Source organism: Tympanuchus pallidicinctus, unplaced genomic scaffold (genome assembly GCF_026119805.1).
Source record: "Tympanuchus pallidicinctus isolate F22 unplaced genomic scaffold, pur_lepc_1.0 scaffold1, whole genome shotgun sequence".
Classification (NCBI taxonomy): domain Eukaryota; kingdom Metazoa; phylum Chordata; class Aves; order Galliformes; family Phasianidae; genus Tympanuchus; species Tympanuchus pallidicinctus.
The window spans coordinates 32,967,272-32,983,024 of NW_026294618.1; the positions used below are offsets into that span (position 1 = coordinate 32,967,272).

At 37.3% G+C, this 15,753-nt stretch overlaps 1 protein-coding gene across 5 annotated transcripts in view; it reads right to left on the minus strand.

Moving 5' to 3' along the window:
• SNAP91 (synaptosome associated protein 91) overlaps positions 1-15,753 on the minus strand; it is a 70,805-nt gene that overhangs the window by 34,934 nt on the left and 20,118 nt on the right. For all 5 annotated transcript variants that reach the window (XM_052682643.1, XM_052682676.1, XM_052682671.1 and 2 more), the window contains exons 4-11: positions 15,219-15,294; positions 13,544-13,646; positions 11,651-11,744; positions 10,350-10,461; positions 8,811-8,917; positions 7,465-7,506; positions 3,316-3,386; positions 1,932-1,959 (exon numbers count right to left, since the gene is read on the minus strand). In XM_052682643.1, coding sequence (XP_052538603.1) covers positions 1,932-1,959; positions 3,316-3,386; positions 7,465-7,506; positions 8,811-8,917; positions 10,350-10,461; positions 11,651-11,744; positions 13,544-13,646; positions 15,219-15,294 — 633 coding nt within the window. The remainder of the gene's footprint in view (positions 1-1,931; positions 1,960-3,315; positions 3,387-7,464; positions 7,507-8,810; positions 8,918-10,349; positions 10,462-11,650; positions 11,745-13,543; positions 13,647-15,218; positions 15,295-15,753) is intronic.

Consider the following 15,753-nt stretch of genomic DNA (forward strand, 5'->3'; position numbering starts at 1 on the left):
CATTTAATTCTGAAAGATACTATGAGCTTTGTTCCCTTGCTTGCTAGAGATACTTTTCCTCATAAAAGGAAAACAAGTCTTACGTTCATTACTATTTACCATTCTGACAGCTTTCAAAAATAAAAAAAGTATGGCAAATTTGAATTAATTTTCTTCCATCTGCCATACTGCCATCTCATAATCAGTATGCTAACAAGAGATAGATCAATGATTTCTCAACTTTTCTCAAGCCTTTGAGACTAGATTGGTTTTCACAGAAATATAGAAGTTTTACCTAAAGTTGTAAGAACACTTTCTGAATTTGGTGGTGAACAGAGTTAAATCCAGCTGTCAACTGGTCACAAGTGGTATTGCCCAGGGGTTGGTACTGGGGCCTGTCATGTTCAATATCTTTACTGATGACCTGGATGAGGGAAGTGAGTGCACCCTCAGTAAGTTTGCAGATGACACCAAGTTGGCAGGAAGTGTGGATTTCTCTGGGGGTAGAAAGGCTCTTTAGAGGGATCTGTAGAGGCTAGATTACTGGGCTGAGGCTAATGGGATGAAGTCCAACAAGATCACGTGCCGGATCACGATCCTGTACTTTGGCCACAACCCCAGGCAATGCTACAACCTTGGGGCAGAAAAGCTAGAAGGCTATGTGGAAGAAATGGACCTGGGGCTGTTGGCAGATGCTCAGTTGAACATGAGCCAGCAGTGCACCCAGGTGGCCAAGAAGGCCAATGGCCAATGGCTTGTATCAGAAATAGTGCCACCAGCAGGAGCAGAGAAGTGATTGTCACACTCTGTACTCAACTCTGGTGAGGCTGCACCTTTATTATTGTGTCCAGTTTTGGGCCCCTCACTACAAGAAAGACACTGAGGCCCTGGAGTGTGTCCAAAGAAGGGCAACAAAGCTATGAGGGCTCTGGAGCACAAGTCTTATGGGGAGCATCTGAAAGAACTGGAATTGTTTAGTTTGGACGAGGCTCAGGGGAGACCTTATTGCTCTCTACAACTTCCCGAAAGGAGATTGTGACAAGGTGGGAGTCAGTCTCTTTTCCTGTGTAACTAGCAATAGGACTAGAGGGAATGGCCTTAAATTGTACCAGGGGAGATTCAGGTTGGATGTCAGGAAAAATGCTTTCTCTGGAATAGTGGTCAGGTGTAGGAATGGGCTGGTCGTGGAGGTAGTGAAGTCAACTATCCCTGGAGGTGTTCAAGAAGTGTTTAGAGGTAGTACAGAGGGACATGATTTAGTGGGGAAATATTGGTAGTAAGCAGACGGTTGGATTTGATGATCATGGAGAGCTTTTCAACCTTGGTGATACTGTGTACGATTCTGTGTGTGATTATAATGTTTTCATCAACTTTCATCAACTGCTACAGTATTAGAAAAAAGCCCTTTTTAAAAACAACCTACGGGCTGTTTTCACTGGCAAGTCTAGCTTTACAGTGAGCAGTCACACTAATAAAGAATTCCTAAAGTAGGTATATCAGATTACAGTTTGAAACGATATACATTTTTAGGAAGAGAAAGAGTCAGCATTTTCTCATAAAAAGCTGAACATGGAGAGAAGAATCTGGAGAAGAAAGAGAACAGAGCAATTGTCTCACTGATGAAGATTAAAAAAAAGAAGTTGGGATAAAGGTGTGAGTGTCTTAGGCTTTCACAAAGCATTGAACATCAACCCCCAGCAAAGCTGCTTAGCATCCTGCACTGGTCTAAGCAGCATCTCCCTGCAGATCACCAAATTGTTTTTATGAAGCTGTTATTTACAAGCCCATCTAAAGATGCAACTTTGTCATTCAGGTACAGCCTAGGTGACCAAGCCTAAAAAACAAATTAGGAAAGAAAAACTTAATTCTTCATGCCTTTATGTTACATCACGCAAACTCATTATATCATGCTGTACTCATTATTAATGAGTACAACAATTGGCAGTACTTACCTTGCTCAGAGGAGAGGGAGCCCCAGATCTAGGGGGAAGAAAAAGGGGGCTGAGATAAGTACACTTTTGCAAACTTGTTTCTTGTACTTAAAACACATGTAAAAAGACCAAAAACTAAGCATTACAGCTGTGAGAAGATCTCTACAACTGCATGCCTTCTCCATTTCTCAGACTTCATGTGTCAATTTAGACAAGGAATGCAAATCGTTACTTCAAAGCTTAAATGAATCTTTTTAGTTAATTGGTATCACTGGATTATTCTGCCTTTTAAACAAGTTCTACTTAATGGAAGAAAGGCAGAGAGGCATGCAAATGTCTTGCCTTAGGGTCTACAAAAGTCAGTAGAAAAGAATTATTGGGGCAAAATATAGCTATATTATAAAATCCTGCAAGGGTAGCAGAATAAGACCAATAGGGAAGCAGTTATCGAAAATGAGTCTTCTGAGAATGTATCAGCCAATTTCCAAAGTCTGTTCTTTAAAGAAAGTCAGGGACACTTTAAAATAATGTTTGAAAGTAGGGAAAGAGTAGGAAAGTCCCAAACTAAGAATTCTCTCACATGCAAGAATACTCACAACAATCTTAATCCATAGAGTTTTAGTCATAAATTAGAATATATGTCAGTGCATTTGTTTACTTTCATTATCATGAGGTATGAAAATACTGCTATGCATTTTTAGAGCTGCTTTGATCTAAGAAATGAAGAATTACAATGGTGCTAATTTAAAAAAGAGGAGCTGAAGTTAAAAATTGTGCCAGTATTGAGCTAGCATCCATCCTATAAGTTAATTGAATTGGATACATTACATGAGCTGTAGGATGGGTTAGAAGATTCAGAGTTAAGACTGAAATGACTAAAAATAGCTTAGGGTACAATTTCATGAGGTATCTAATTGTTCAAGCCATCTTAAAAACAAAACAAAAAAAGCTCCACAACCATGCTTGCATGCAAGTGATATGTAAACATATGTACTTACCCTTCACTAAATTGCAAGGGAAGCAGCAGCAAAAGAGAAAACAAAATTTTAGCTTAATCCTTCCTAGAGTTAGCCATGACAAGCATCTAGTAAGAGGATGCAAAGCCATTAGAAAACAAATAAATTTTAACAATAAAACCTTTGGCAGCAGAGGAAAATAGATCCTTCTGGGTCAGCTTCACAGATAATTTTACTTCATTATGAAAAGTGCTGAGCTGTTCAGTATCTCTCCCCCACCCCATAAGAAAAACAGGTGGCATTAAGACAACTTTGTAAGGAAAGGAAAAGCCGAGTCTTACCACAGCTTATTTTCCAGCTAAAGGAGATTGGGAGGCAAACCTAAATATTAGCTAGTCTCAAATTGTCAATATTCTGCCTTGAGGAAAGTTCTCAAAACATGTACCTACTTGTTGCCAGGTTTTTTTCCTTCCAGTGAGTTTAGATGCTGCTCAAGGGTCTCCATAAGACTGCTAGGAGCCTTGAAAGCAAAGAGAAAGTCACATTTTTAAAAGGATTACTTTGACCTGATGGTACTAGAAATCTAGCACAACTTCTCTGAAGTTCACCATGTGCACACTCATGCTGTTATTATAGCACTGAAAGTAGTGGATTTCCATGCTATAGGTATTCAGGTAAAGAGATTTTGAGAGATAATATTGTGTCAAAATTTGCAGAGGGAAAGCATTTCACTTTACCAAACAGAGCCTACAGCCAGAATCAAGGATGTGCTCACCATGCTTTGAGTCAGTTTTAAACATTGACAACAGCACAGGCATCCACAGGGTCAAGTATAAGAATAATACATTCAAGGTCATTCCTTCAGTTCTGGTTTAAGTGAGATCTCCAACACATCATTTAACACCAAAGGGTTGCAAAGCATTTGTATATCTAAATAAAACAAGCTAAAAGATTGTTCCAATGCCCCCAAAATCAGTTACCGTTGAGTTAATACTCCCAACATTCCAATACCAACTTTCAGCTATGTCTTCCCAAAACTAGGCACAGATTACTGAGCCCAGCAGGTAAGTCAAAATTCAGCAAGATTACTTCTTTGGATATTGACAAAAACCAAGCATTTTACTAGACTCCCTGATCTTAGGTTTTATTTTAAGCAACCTTTTCACTGGTAATATCCCCAGGCAGGCACTTGCTGTTACAATGGTAGTTAAGAAAAGTAGTTATAAATACAAATGACAGGGCACTTATCTACTCCAATATAAAAACAGAGTCCAGATAAGTAGAATTCTACAAGATCAACACACAAGAAGGAAACCCTTGAAAGATACAGCAGAGCATAACAGTGAAGTATTTCATCAGGGTTACCGTTTCATCACTGGTACTGTCTTTAAAAGGGGAATTCTCTTTATCAGTGTGTTTCAGATCAACCAGAACTCCTGACAGCAAAACCTATGGTGTTTTTCATAAATAATGTCTTTAATTCCAGGGTATACACATGAATTTAAAATAAATAGATAGATAGATAGATAGATAGATAGATAGATAGATAGATAGATAAATAAATAAGCAAGCCTGTCTGCTTGGCTTGCAAACAGACTTCCTACTGCTTGTACGTACATTATGCTGAAAACCAGTTGTCTGCCTAATGTGGATGCTTCAGGACACTTAGTACCTAGTAGTTATGCAGAGCTAACTGTATTTGTAGTGTTTTTATATTAATTTGGACATTAAATTGAGTGGTAAGGTAAGTTTTAACACATGCAAAAATTTTAAATGCCCAAAAAATCCTTAACTAGTTGCTTGATTTCAAATACATCTCATGTACATACACAATGCAGCACCATCTGAACCTTTACTACTATTTCATAGGCAGGTCTATTCATATTCTAAGAATATATGCACAATAAAGAATTTAGCTGAAAACAAATGACTTTGTTCATTTTTCTTGCTCCTGAAGAACACTTGTTCCTACGTCTTTCATTAACGGATGAAGAGACTCAGACTTCTATTTATTTAATAAGGCTACAGCACAAGAAACAAACTGTGCCTGTAAGCCAGATAAGCAAAATGCTATGTTTCAAAAATAAATAAATAAATATTTTTAAGAAAAGCATTACTTTTTTTTTCTCTTATGAACTGTAGCACTACACAATTTAATTATCTTTTCAATACATTACTTACAGGTTTCAGAAAAAGACAAGAAAACATGAAACTCATCTAGCAAGCAGAGTTAACAGAAGGAGCTTTAGAAAAATATCTACCTACTTCAGAAGTTAAATATTGCCTGGTATCCTCTTTGTGACCCTGAACATCACTTAATTTACTCTGGATATTGCTTCAGTTAGATTAATCTGCTGGCCAACATCACTGGGGAACTATAGCTATGGGTTACTCACTAGCTATCTGGGGGAAAACTGCCATATTTCAATATTTGCGTATAGCTGAAAATGAGCCTAAGTGCCAAGATGCCTCCTCAGCTTCCAAAACCTTGCAGCCAAACCAGAAATTTCAAAGATGACAACTATGAACTTCTATTTAGTACTGTAACCACTTTCTTGGTTTAAAATATATTCATGCACATCAAATGTCAACATAGCCAATTTCTTGTGGAATAATACTGACTACTGGTCTGATAAAAATAGGCCAAGGGGGAATGGCTTTAACTCAGAAGAAGTGTGATTAAGATCAGATGTTAGGAGGAAATTTTGTCTTTAGATTGTGCTGAGGCGCTGGCACAGCTGCCCAGAGAAGCTGTGGGTACTCCATCCCTGGAGGCATTTAAGGCCAGAGGTTGGATTAAGGTTGGATGGTGTCCTGGGCAGCCTAAGCTGGTGTGGGGCAGCCCTGCCCACGGCATGGGTTTGGAACTAGATGGGCTTTAAGGTTCCTTCCTACCCAAGCCATTCTGTGACTCTGTGATCCTACTGCTTCTCTTAGGAATTCAGGTATACCACTGATATTTCAACTTCGTTAGCTGAAATTACTATATGTAATTACATATAAAACTTATTAATTGGAATTCAGTTTTATTATTCACCTTTTACTTTCTTCTCATTGAAATGCACTGCCTAGGTCTTTGCAGAATCTAGAGTGTTGCAAATGAGCTTCAGCAAGCAAGTTCCAGAAAGCTTTTAGGAGAGCACAGCTATGATGGATGGTTTGAGATTTAGGTTTGCTATCAAATAGCTATGTGTGGCAGTTATCAATCCCAGAATAATTTATTATGCAGTTCCCTGCATAATAAATGTGTTAGATCAGCAGTCAGCTTCCTGTGCCTGCCTGAGGAGCACGTTCTGGCAACACTAGTCAGTCATCCGTTTTTCCAGTTGGCCCAAAAAACGGCTACTCTTCGTCAAAATATTGATACTTGAGGTGATATATACCTCAGTAACAGATACAAAAGTAACTAAAAACCTCCACTGACAGGCCTCAGAAACAGAGGTAGCAGCAACTAATAGTAACTAAGCAACTGTAGCAACTGACTATGGACTGTGGAGCAAGGCTTGAGCATTCTAGCAGGCAGCCTTTCGTCTAGACAAATGCAACAAAAGCAGAAGCAGATAAAGCATATTTTGTTAATCCAACTTAAGATGACTTCTTCTGTTCAAGGACTTGGTATATGACTAATATATGACTAACATATGACCTTGTTTTAAAAAAAGTGCCCATTAGTTACAAATTTGACTGAACAGCCTCCTTTAGCTACTTCAGAACTGAGTTTCGCATTCCAAACACTACTACAACTCTGTTTCCGCACTTGAAGAAGAGTGGGTAGAAATTATGGGATGCTACAGGGCTATAAAGAATAAAATTCTTCACCTTCACATGGCATCTGAGTTTCAGATTTAGTAAGTGTTTTGTTTTGTTTTGTTTACCAAAGAGAACCACTATTCGGATGTCAATTTAAACCAGGTTTTCTAGAGGCTTTACAAAACTTAACATTTATGGGTTATGAATGCTTAACATTTACAACTGTTATGCATTTTTGCTTCTGTTCCTATTTTATTGGCACTGAAACTACCAAAATTCCAAACTCCTTTGTATGTATCCTCTTCTCCACATAAATATCCTATTCACATTAAACACAAAGCCCATTGAAAATGTGCCAGCGCAACAGAATTCAAGCAACTACAGCACTGGCAAATTTGGTGTGCAAGTTTTGTTGTATACTGACAGTTCCACAATGAAATCATGACTTCTGTTTGCTGTACCTAGACTGATACAGGAATGTTATTGCAGCTCCAAATTTCATCTCTGGACCACTACAGTGACACTATGAGAGACTATGAAGCAATCATGATCACAACATTCATGTAATTTGTTGTCACAGACAAACATTTTCTACAATTATGAGAATCTGTCCTTCAGCAAGGAAAGAGCAACATGGCTCACCCTTCAGCTCCAGGTTAGAAGAGATCAGGAAAGACATTAATCTACTTATATTAGTCTTCATAAACAGCTTTTGACAGTTCTTTTCTCATTTGCAAATTTGGAGTGCTTGAAAATATTGATTTCCTGTAAGTATTTAAATTCCTGGTGCACTTACTAATTATTAAATGTTAATTACACAAACCAAAAAGATTACAAGAGAGTCTTACCTGTGTAAGATCAGGGATATCACCTTTGTCAATGCCAACTTGCTGTGGATTTTTAAAAAAGGAGGTAAAACGTAAGCACATTATTCCATCGCAGCAGACATTAATCTTGATAGAACAGTGGTACACACTTCAAGCTGTAATGCACTTTGTCTTCAGAAAAAGACTACAGTGTTTTCACATGCAGATGTCCCTATCTTTCCAGCACTAATTCCATCACCTTTATCAACTCACATTATTAACTCTTCCTCCTTGGTAAAATTCATGCTCCCTACTGCAAATCAGACAGGACTTTCTGGTCATCTACTGTTGCCTCAGAGGACAGCATCAGTGAACTACCAAACACACCTTATCCAGATGCCTGACTATCCCCAAACAATTTTCTCTAAAATTCACCCACTGAGCAAGTCCTAGAAGACAATACTTATAAAAATGTTTAAGCTCCAATCATGTTGTTTTTCCAACCTTTCTTCCTAGCTTTTCAAATCAAGATGCAATCTGCAAGCTTTTGTTAGCTGCCCTGTTGCTTACCTATGCTCTTCAAAGTGCCTGTTGGTTTAGGTTTTGCAGAAGCGCAGGCTTCAGTGCATCTAGTAATCTTGAAGTGTAGCAAATACAACCCCTGTCCTGTAAAGCTGACCTATAGTGCCTGAAGTATTGCTCAGAGGTCTGAAGTCTTCATGCTACTACTCTCTCAAGTCCAGTGTTCACATCAGGCATTACATGAGTTCAAGAGTCTAGCAGGCTCCTTCATAAACAGTTAAATAAAGTAGTAAAGAAACATTTTATTCAGCTCATTACTTCTGCCCTTTATAATGAAGCATGAAACATGGAAAATGTGCATCTTGTGCCAAGGAGCCAACTACCACCAATGAGGGCCCAACAAAAGAACACATTAACCACGTAATATTTGTATTATCCACAGAAGAGAATAAGAAGTCTCAAAATCAGGAAATTTTCACATTGCAGTTAACTTGTAGCTAGCTGCAAAGACTTAACAGTAAGACTTCTGAAATCATCATGCTTTTATTCATGATCACCACATTTTTCTCTGATGTTCAACTCTGCCCTAGAATCACACATTATGCACCTCCAAGAAATACCACTATGATTGAACACATATTAGCAGGAAATTGAGGCTGCTGCACAGCAGAGACTTGCAGAAAGCCTAAGCAGGGCTTACTAGTTCAAGAAGAGCTGAATAAGCAGATCCAAGAATTTCTATGCTGCCTCACAGTTATATATAGTGAGTTAGATGCTTAACAAGCACAATTAATATTTTATATCAGGGCTAAAATAGTTCACAAAATACTTAAGTGCCAGACTCCAGAAGATTAGAAGTCACTTACCTCTGCAACTTTAAGAAACTCTGATACTCTGGTCATTCGAGTAAGAAATCGTTTGTAGATTTCAAGAGCATCTTTACATTGTCCCTTTTTCATTTCAAAAAATTTCTCTAGAGAAATAATTTGGCAAATTTCAGTTAAGATATCTTACAGTAGGCCTGCATTCATCAGCAATTCTAGTTTTCAGGAAAGTCTCGTTTCAAGAATACTGCACTCCATTAACATTTTTCTACCTGGACACTAAGCTAGCAGTGTTCCTAGTCTTAGAGAACTCAGAATCTGCTGAGATGCCTAAGAATTACACAGACTGGAAAACTCCGCCCTAAGGAGCTATAGCACTGTGTGATGTAAACCCAGTACTTAAAGATTAATAATAACTAGGCAAAGTAGTTACCAACCTTAAAAATCAAAGTATTTAAGGATACTTAGATTTCCTTTGATTTCCTTTCCTAAGTTGTGTTAACTCCAAAGAACTCCAAAGGACACTGCAAAGAACACCTTCCTGCTGAAGTAATTCCTTAAAGTTGGTCTGTGTCCATTAATAAGCACAACTGCCACATATTTCAACTGAACTTACACTTTTAGTAGCAGTAGACAGTGAAATCTCAACTCAACTGTTACGCTCAACACACTTTTATCTGTCTCATCAGCTTCCATGTCTATAGTTTCAGTCAAAATACCTGGGACTTTTATGAATTATCATCAGAAAGTTTTACAACATGGATACAAGACCAGTGTTTGAGCTTTACAATCCAGGAATTTCTTTTTGCCAGTGTAATTTTTACAACTTCTCAGATTCTTCCTTTTCTAGTTGCAGCCACAGATTTTAGTCAGTTACGCTGGCTGAGTGATCTCAGTTTCTATTTTTGTAGACCAGATGAAGTGCTCAGAGGTTTCAGTAGTGGAACCTTATTTTCTACAACGTCAGTTGCATTTCCTGCAGTTTAAGGCAAATCCCAGTTTTAGCATTCATAACAAAGCCACCAGCAAAACCTTAACAAAGGTTAAGGTGTGTTACGCTGTTGCTTACATCCAGCTTTCTGAGCATTTCTAAACATGTTTGCAGCCTTGCACAGGACTTGTAGGTTGACTGTAAGTAAGATTCTAGGGAAGGTCCAGCTTTGGCCTTTCAGACAGATCAAGAATGTTATACAGGAGGATATTGCTTCAGGTAAGGCATAGCATATTTAACCGAAAGAATAATCTGGATTAAAAAAAAAAAACAACAAATAGCAAAAGCTGTTTTGCTAGCCTTATTGGACATATTATGCAGTCTCTCACAGCACTATATATTTCTTTATATACTGAAATGCTTTTTAAATAAACTGTACAATTCTAACAGCATATCAAAACCTAGCCTCAGATGAACTAAGATCATAGGTTATGGCTTAAAGTCATCTCTCACTTCTCACTTCAAAGTAGAATGGAGAAGAATAATTATCATTTAAATTAAAGTTAAGTAAAACATAAAAAAAGAGTTTCAAATCTGCTTCAGGTTTTATTTGCTCATAGTATGTAAAATATCAACACTGGCTTACTTACCTAGTAAGTTAATAACACCATCATTGTAGCACGCAAAAAGTTTGATAAGATCTTTAAACAGAAGCATGAATGCAGCATTTATGACACCATTTGTCAGTTCATTTGGATGAACCTACAAATAAAATAATAGTTACAATATATTTATTGAATGCAAGCAGCAGTTTTAGCTAGTACCATATATCTGATGCTGTTACAGATGGGATCAAGCACTGAATACAAATTTACATAGAAAAAAACTAAACAGAGGTTGTTTCTGTTTCAGTTAATAGACCACAGGTTGCTTTTTTCACTTCAACACAAACCATTATAACAGAAGAGTACTCCTATCAACTCTTACCCCGACTCCTTCGCAAACAGGTAGAAGGCAGAGACATTAAAAAAAGCTTTAATGAAACTGGACCAAAGGCATCAGTTCATAACAGTGCTTAACAAAGCTTCAGTAGCCTCCTAGGTAACACAGCTAGATTAATGTAGTCAAGACTCTTTCAGTTCTCATATTAACTTGGGCAGAAAGTAACTGCTTGTATAAAGGAAAAAAAACCTCTTCGTAGACCACCATCATAATTCCTAAGCTGCTTGAGAAACAACCTTAGCGAAACTGTGTAGTTCTAAGGCTTTCATCTGAAAGCTGGAGGGGGCCTTGTCTTCCACCTGGGAACGTGTCCTTTCACTCACCAAGAACAGAACAACTTCAAGATTGATTCCTTCAGCAATCTCTCTGCAATACTATAGTGTACCTCCTATAATTGACTCCTGGTTTTATCCTCAAAGCAGATAAATAACCCCATCAACATTAACAATGTTATAAATATACTGAAGACATTTCAATGAATAGACTAGATTAAAGTTAATCAATTCACTTACAACTGAAAACTAGATGAAGGTTTTAAGGAGTGAAACAATGCACATGTGGTAACTTAATGTTTTCTTCTTTCCCCTCTAATAGAAGCTGATTACCAGAAGAAAGAAAAAAGATTTTTCAGTCTCCTTTTTTGTTCCATTTCTTCCCCTCACTGATGCAAGAGATAAAAGTTCACACTCTCAATCAAAATTCCTAAACAGCCCTCATTTCCCATTCTGTTCCTCTAAAAAAAAAAAAAACCAAACACCTGCATTTAGGCATATAGGAAAGTACCACTTTTCACCTCAGTCTGCCTCAGTGGGACACTGAAATTGGATTTTTTTGCTCACATACTGGGAACATTAAGTAAAGCATTACCTACAATGTGAAATGTGTTAATTATAGTGCAGCATTTTAAATCACTGGCTAGTGTTAAAGCTGGGTCAGCTTCAATACATACATCAAATTCAAGTAGTGCATCAATTTGTGCCTGTAGTATGGGCATACTCTTCAGCAACTTTTCAGGAGCCATTGTCCTCATTACACCATCAGCTCTGCAAGAGAGAATACAGATTAGAAGCCATGGTATTTCCTCTTCCTCTCCTCAAACCTATCTGCTGCCTAAACTTAAGCTTAAAGCTGCTTAAGAGTTTGAATAACTTGACAAGAAATAACTGCTGTGGAAGCGCTCAGAGAATTGATAGTGCTTGTGCATTAACTTTGTTATGAATAACTAATGAACATTTATTGCTAAGAGTACTTTTTAATGATATATCTATGGTCACTGAAGACAAAAAACACTTCTACAGGCTGCTTTTTTTCCCATCAAATACCACAATATATGCATGTCAATAACTTAAATTGGGCAATTGTTGCTAAGAGCTTCTTACGTTAGCACACTTTCCTCTACTAATTCTACTGCTCCTTCATAACAATATTACTTGATCTTGAACTGTCATAGTGGTGCTGGCCTTTTATTCCAGTTGGATAACTTAGCAGTCATGGATGTGTAGCACCTCTTATTTGCAGCTCAGAGGCTTAGAGTAGTCTTCACATACGCTGATTTTTATTGCTAAATACCCAAATGCACTCGACAACTGTTAGGTATTGACCCATTCTGATCACTGATAGGTATGGTGTCTCCTCTTTGCAAATGCATGTCAGCATTCCTACTCATTTTACGTTACTCTCTGAGGCACCTTGAGAACCAGAAACAAAATGAACAGAAAGGCTCTCCAGAAACACATAACAGTGCAGAAATTGAAGGATGTCTAGCAACCCAAACTTACATTTGTGTAACTTGAAGCATTTTAAAGTACCACATGTCAAAGGAAACTTAGGACTGCAGGATCAAAGTGGTCTGCTGGATCAAAGCCTACCTGTAATACCAATCCCACTAGCTATTATCCTTCATGTCACAAAGTTCTTAATGATTCATATTCCAGATGGGTTCAAGAGATTACTCTGGTCCGCATTACTGGAATGGCATGAAGCCACACAGCAAAAACAGTTACAGTAGGCCTTAGACTGTCTCCTAGTTTAAAACAGCAGGAGAGGAAAACCAAGCAATGATGTCTGCGTTAGCAGCCCAAAGCTGCAGACTATACTAAAACTGCTGGAGCAATCCTGTATGTAACTCATCATTAAAATAAATATCTTTAGTATGCAGTCAACAAAACTGCATATGCAGTGGGTGTTAAGACACTTGCAGTGTAGCTAATGCTTCAAAAGATAATCTGAAGCTATGGATCACTCAGTTAGAGACCAAAAGAATATTCTGACAGATACCAACTCACTACTCTGAGTATGGTTAAATTATTTTCCGTGCCATATCACACTTCTTTTTTTTAAAACCACAACTTTCGCAGGAAAAACAACTCAGCAGTTTACAGCCTTGTTCTGATTGGTTTATGACTGTTTGCTATGTAGCCTACTCAGTTGAATTTTCCTTTGTAATACGTCATCTTTCTTACGGAAATTATCTGGAGAGTAATGAAACATCCTAAATATAGATTCAGAGCATTTCCTTCTAAAAATTCTAAATGCAGTTTCCCTGCAGCACAATTTAATAAGAGCCTGATTTAATACCTAGCACTAAAAGCTCCCAGTTCCGCAGGGCATCTTAGGGCAGTCTTCAATATTTGCCTTAGTACCCACAGTCTTTCCTCTTCGCCTTGTGTAATTTTAATCAATTACAAATGCCTAAGAAATTCAGCCATTTTGGTGTCTCACTGGGGCTAAACAAAAAAGTGAAGAATGAAGTCATTAAGAAAATAAAATTAAGCATAATGCCAAAAGCAGATTTTTATGGGTCAGGCAATCCAATCAGTTTACATATCTAAATTTTGCTTACCCTTTCTTCACTCTTGCAAAGTCAAATGCCATTTGTCTGTAGGAAAATGCTTTTTCATTCAAGTATCTGCTATATCGCCTTATAAAGGCGGACATGTCATAACCTGTGCAAAAAAAAAAAAAAAAATCACGTTTAATTTTGCATTGTATGACATCTTCTTGCTTCTGAAGAAAGAAACCAGCAGTGTAGCACCAAAGCAATCTACTGCTACTCTCTACTACAAACTGATGCACCCAATTCACAAATGGGTGGTTCCTGTGGAAACCCGCCAGTGGCTCCACCACAGTTATGGGGTGACACTACTTAGAGGTGAAATTAGTTATCTCTCTGTAAACATGAAAAAAGCCAGTTTAACAGAAAGTTTATGCTTAACTGTTACACATTTTCCAAGATAAAGATTTATCTCAAATGAAAATTCCCATTAATGAAGTTTTTACACCTGAGATCTTCAAGGTACATTTGCAAAAAGCCTCAAATTTCAATGACATTCCAATCTAGAAAATTTCTAAACAGCATTACAGTTTAACCTTCTTCTTTTTCTCATGAAGTTTCTTCTTTAAATTACTGAAATGTGTACAGAAAGTAACTGATTGTCCTCTTCAGTATTGGCCTCTTTTTTGCTACCTTCCTTAAAATCCACATTCCACAACTTCGTAATCACATGCATTTTTCCTTTCCAATACTAAGCATCTCTGCAAACTCAGGTTTATTACTACAATTCCTGATGCCATATTGTCCATGACACAGTGATAACTGTGAAACTCCAATTGAAGTTTAAAGAGCAGCAATGTACACAAAAGCATGCATTGGACAGAATTCACATTTGCTAAATACCACTACCACTGAATGTGAAAACCCTGTTTCAGCTTGACAAACAGAGGTTTACTATTCTGGGCCTTTGTTCTTGCCCTTTTTTTTATCATTTCTAAAAGATGATCAAGTCTTTTTGGTGTCACATGCCTCCAATAAGAGATGGACAAACTTGGTATTGCTTTATTTTGCCTATTACTTTAGAAACCATGCATTCTGCATACGTTCTACTAATATCCATAACAGCTGAAGAACTGTGTTTTCCTGTTCTCTAAAACAACCACCATCAAACAAGCTTTCCCCTCTTTAAGTGAAAAAAACAAGAAGATTCACTATTAATTCAAAACCAAACTAGAAAAGCACACTAGACAAACTTCAGAGGAAGCAAGTACTTAATTTCTTCCTTGAGCCTTTTAAGTTCACTATTCAAAACAGATCTAAATAATTCCTCTGGTGTCGCTTTTTGGTTTGTTTATTTGCAAACAAAAGACTTACGGACAAATATTAAAAAGCACTGTGTCCCTAAACTAATTACCATTTGGGACTGAGTAAAATACAAAAAACCATTATATAATAAGTTGCTCATTTTATCTTTGACTCACAGAGGAGTTAAGAGGATAGCATCCAGCACTTTTTATGGAATTTTATAGTTTTACTTTTTGAATGAGGATTTTGCAGGAACTGAGAAACACTGTTTTGAAACGATCTTGCAGCTCTTATTTCACTTGAGCTCCTGTATTAAGTACTTCTAAAAATGTACAACTGAAGCCTTTTAACATTATTTGCTTCTTATGAATGGAGAAGTAAATTAACAATAGTATCTTATATAAGATCTTATTAAGGTAACAGACAAGAATAGGCTTACCATGAGATCCACTTTTGTCCAGAAAATTGCTCAGATTGAACAATGTGTTTCTAGATGCCAGGTACTGAATGAATCTCTGCAACACAAAGTTATTTCTTATCACAGGCTATATCTGCAGACTTTCTACCTCCTAGCAAGAAGATTACTAGCCTAGTACCAGTAAACACACATGAAAACCCAGATTTTTGTGGTAGCCTACTGTATTTTTCTCAAAAACTTTTCCACCAATTAAGATTAATTATATTTAGCCTGAATCTCTACTGAATATCTTAATGCATAGGATAAGTAAAAATGGATTTTATACAAAATATCAGCAAAGAGGAAGGAGCAGTAAGAATAGCTAAGATTTATTTGCTTGCAAAACAGCATGTCTCAACTTCTTGAACCACCAGCCCTCAGTTTCAGCCAAGCTGAGGGCCTAAGAACAAGTAGGTCTCACACTGAGAACCAGGGCCAATAGACTGAAACAATTGCGGAAAACAAATCAGTGTTGGCCCAAAGTTGGAACAAAAATATACAACAGGAGGAAGAAGTT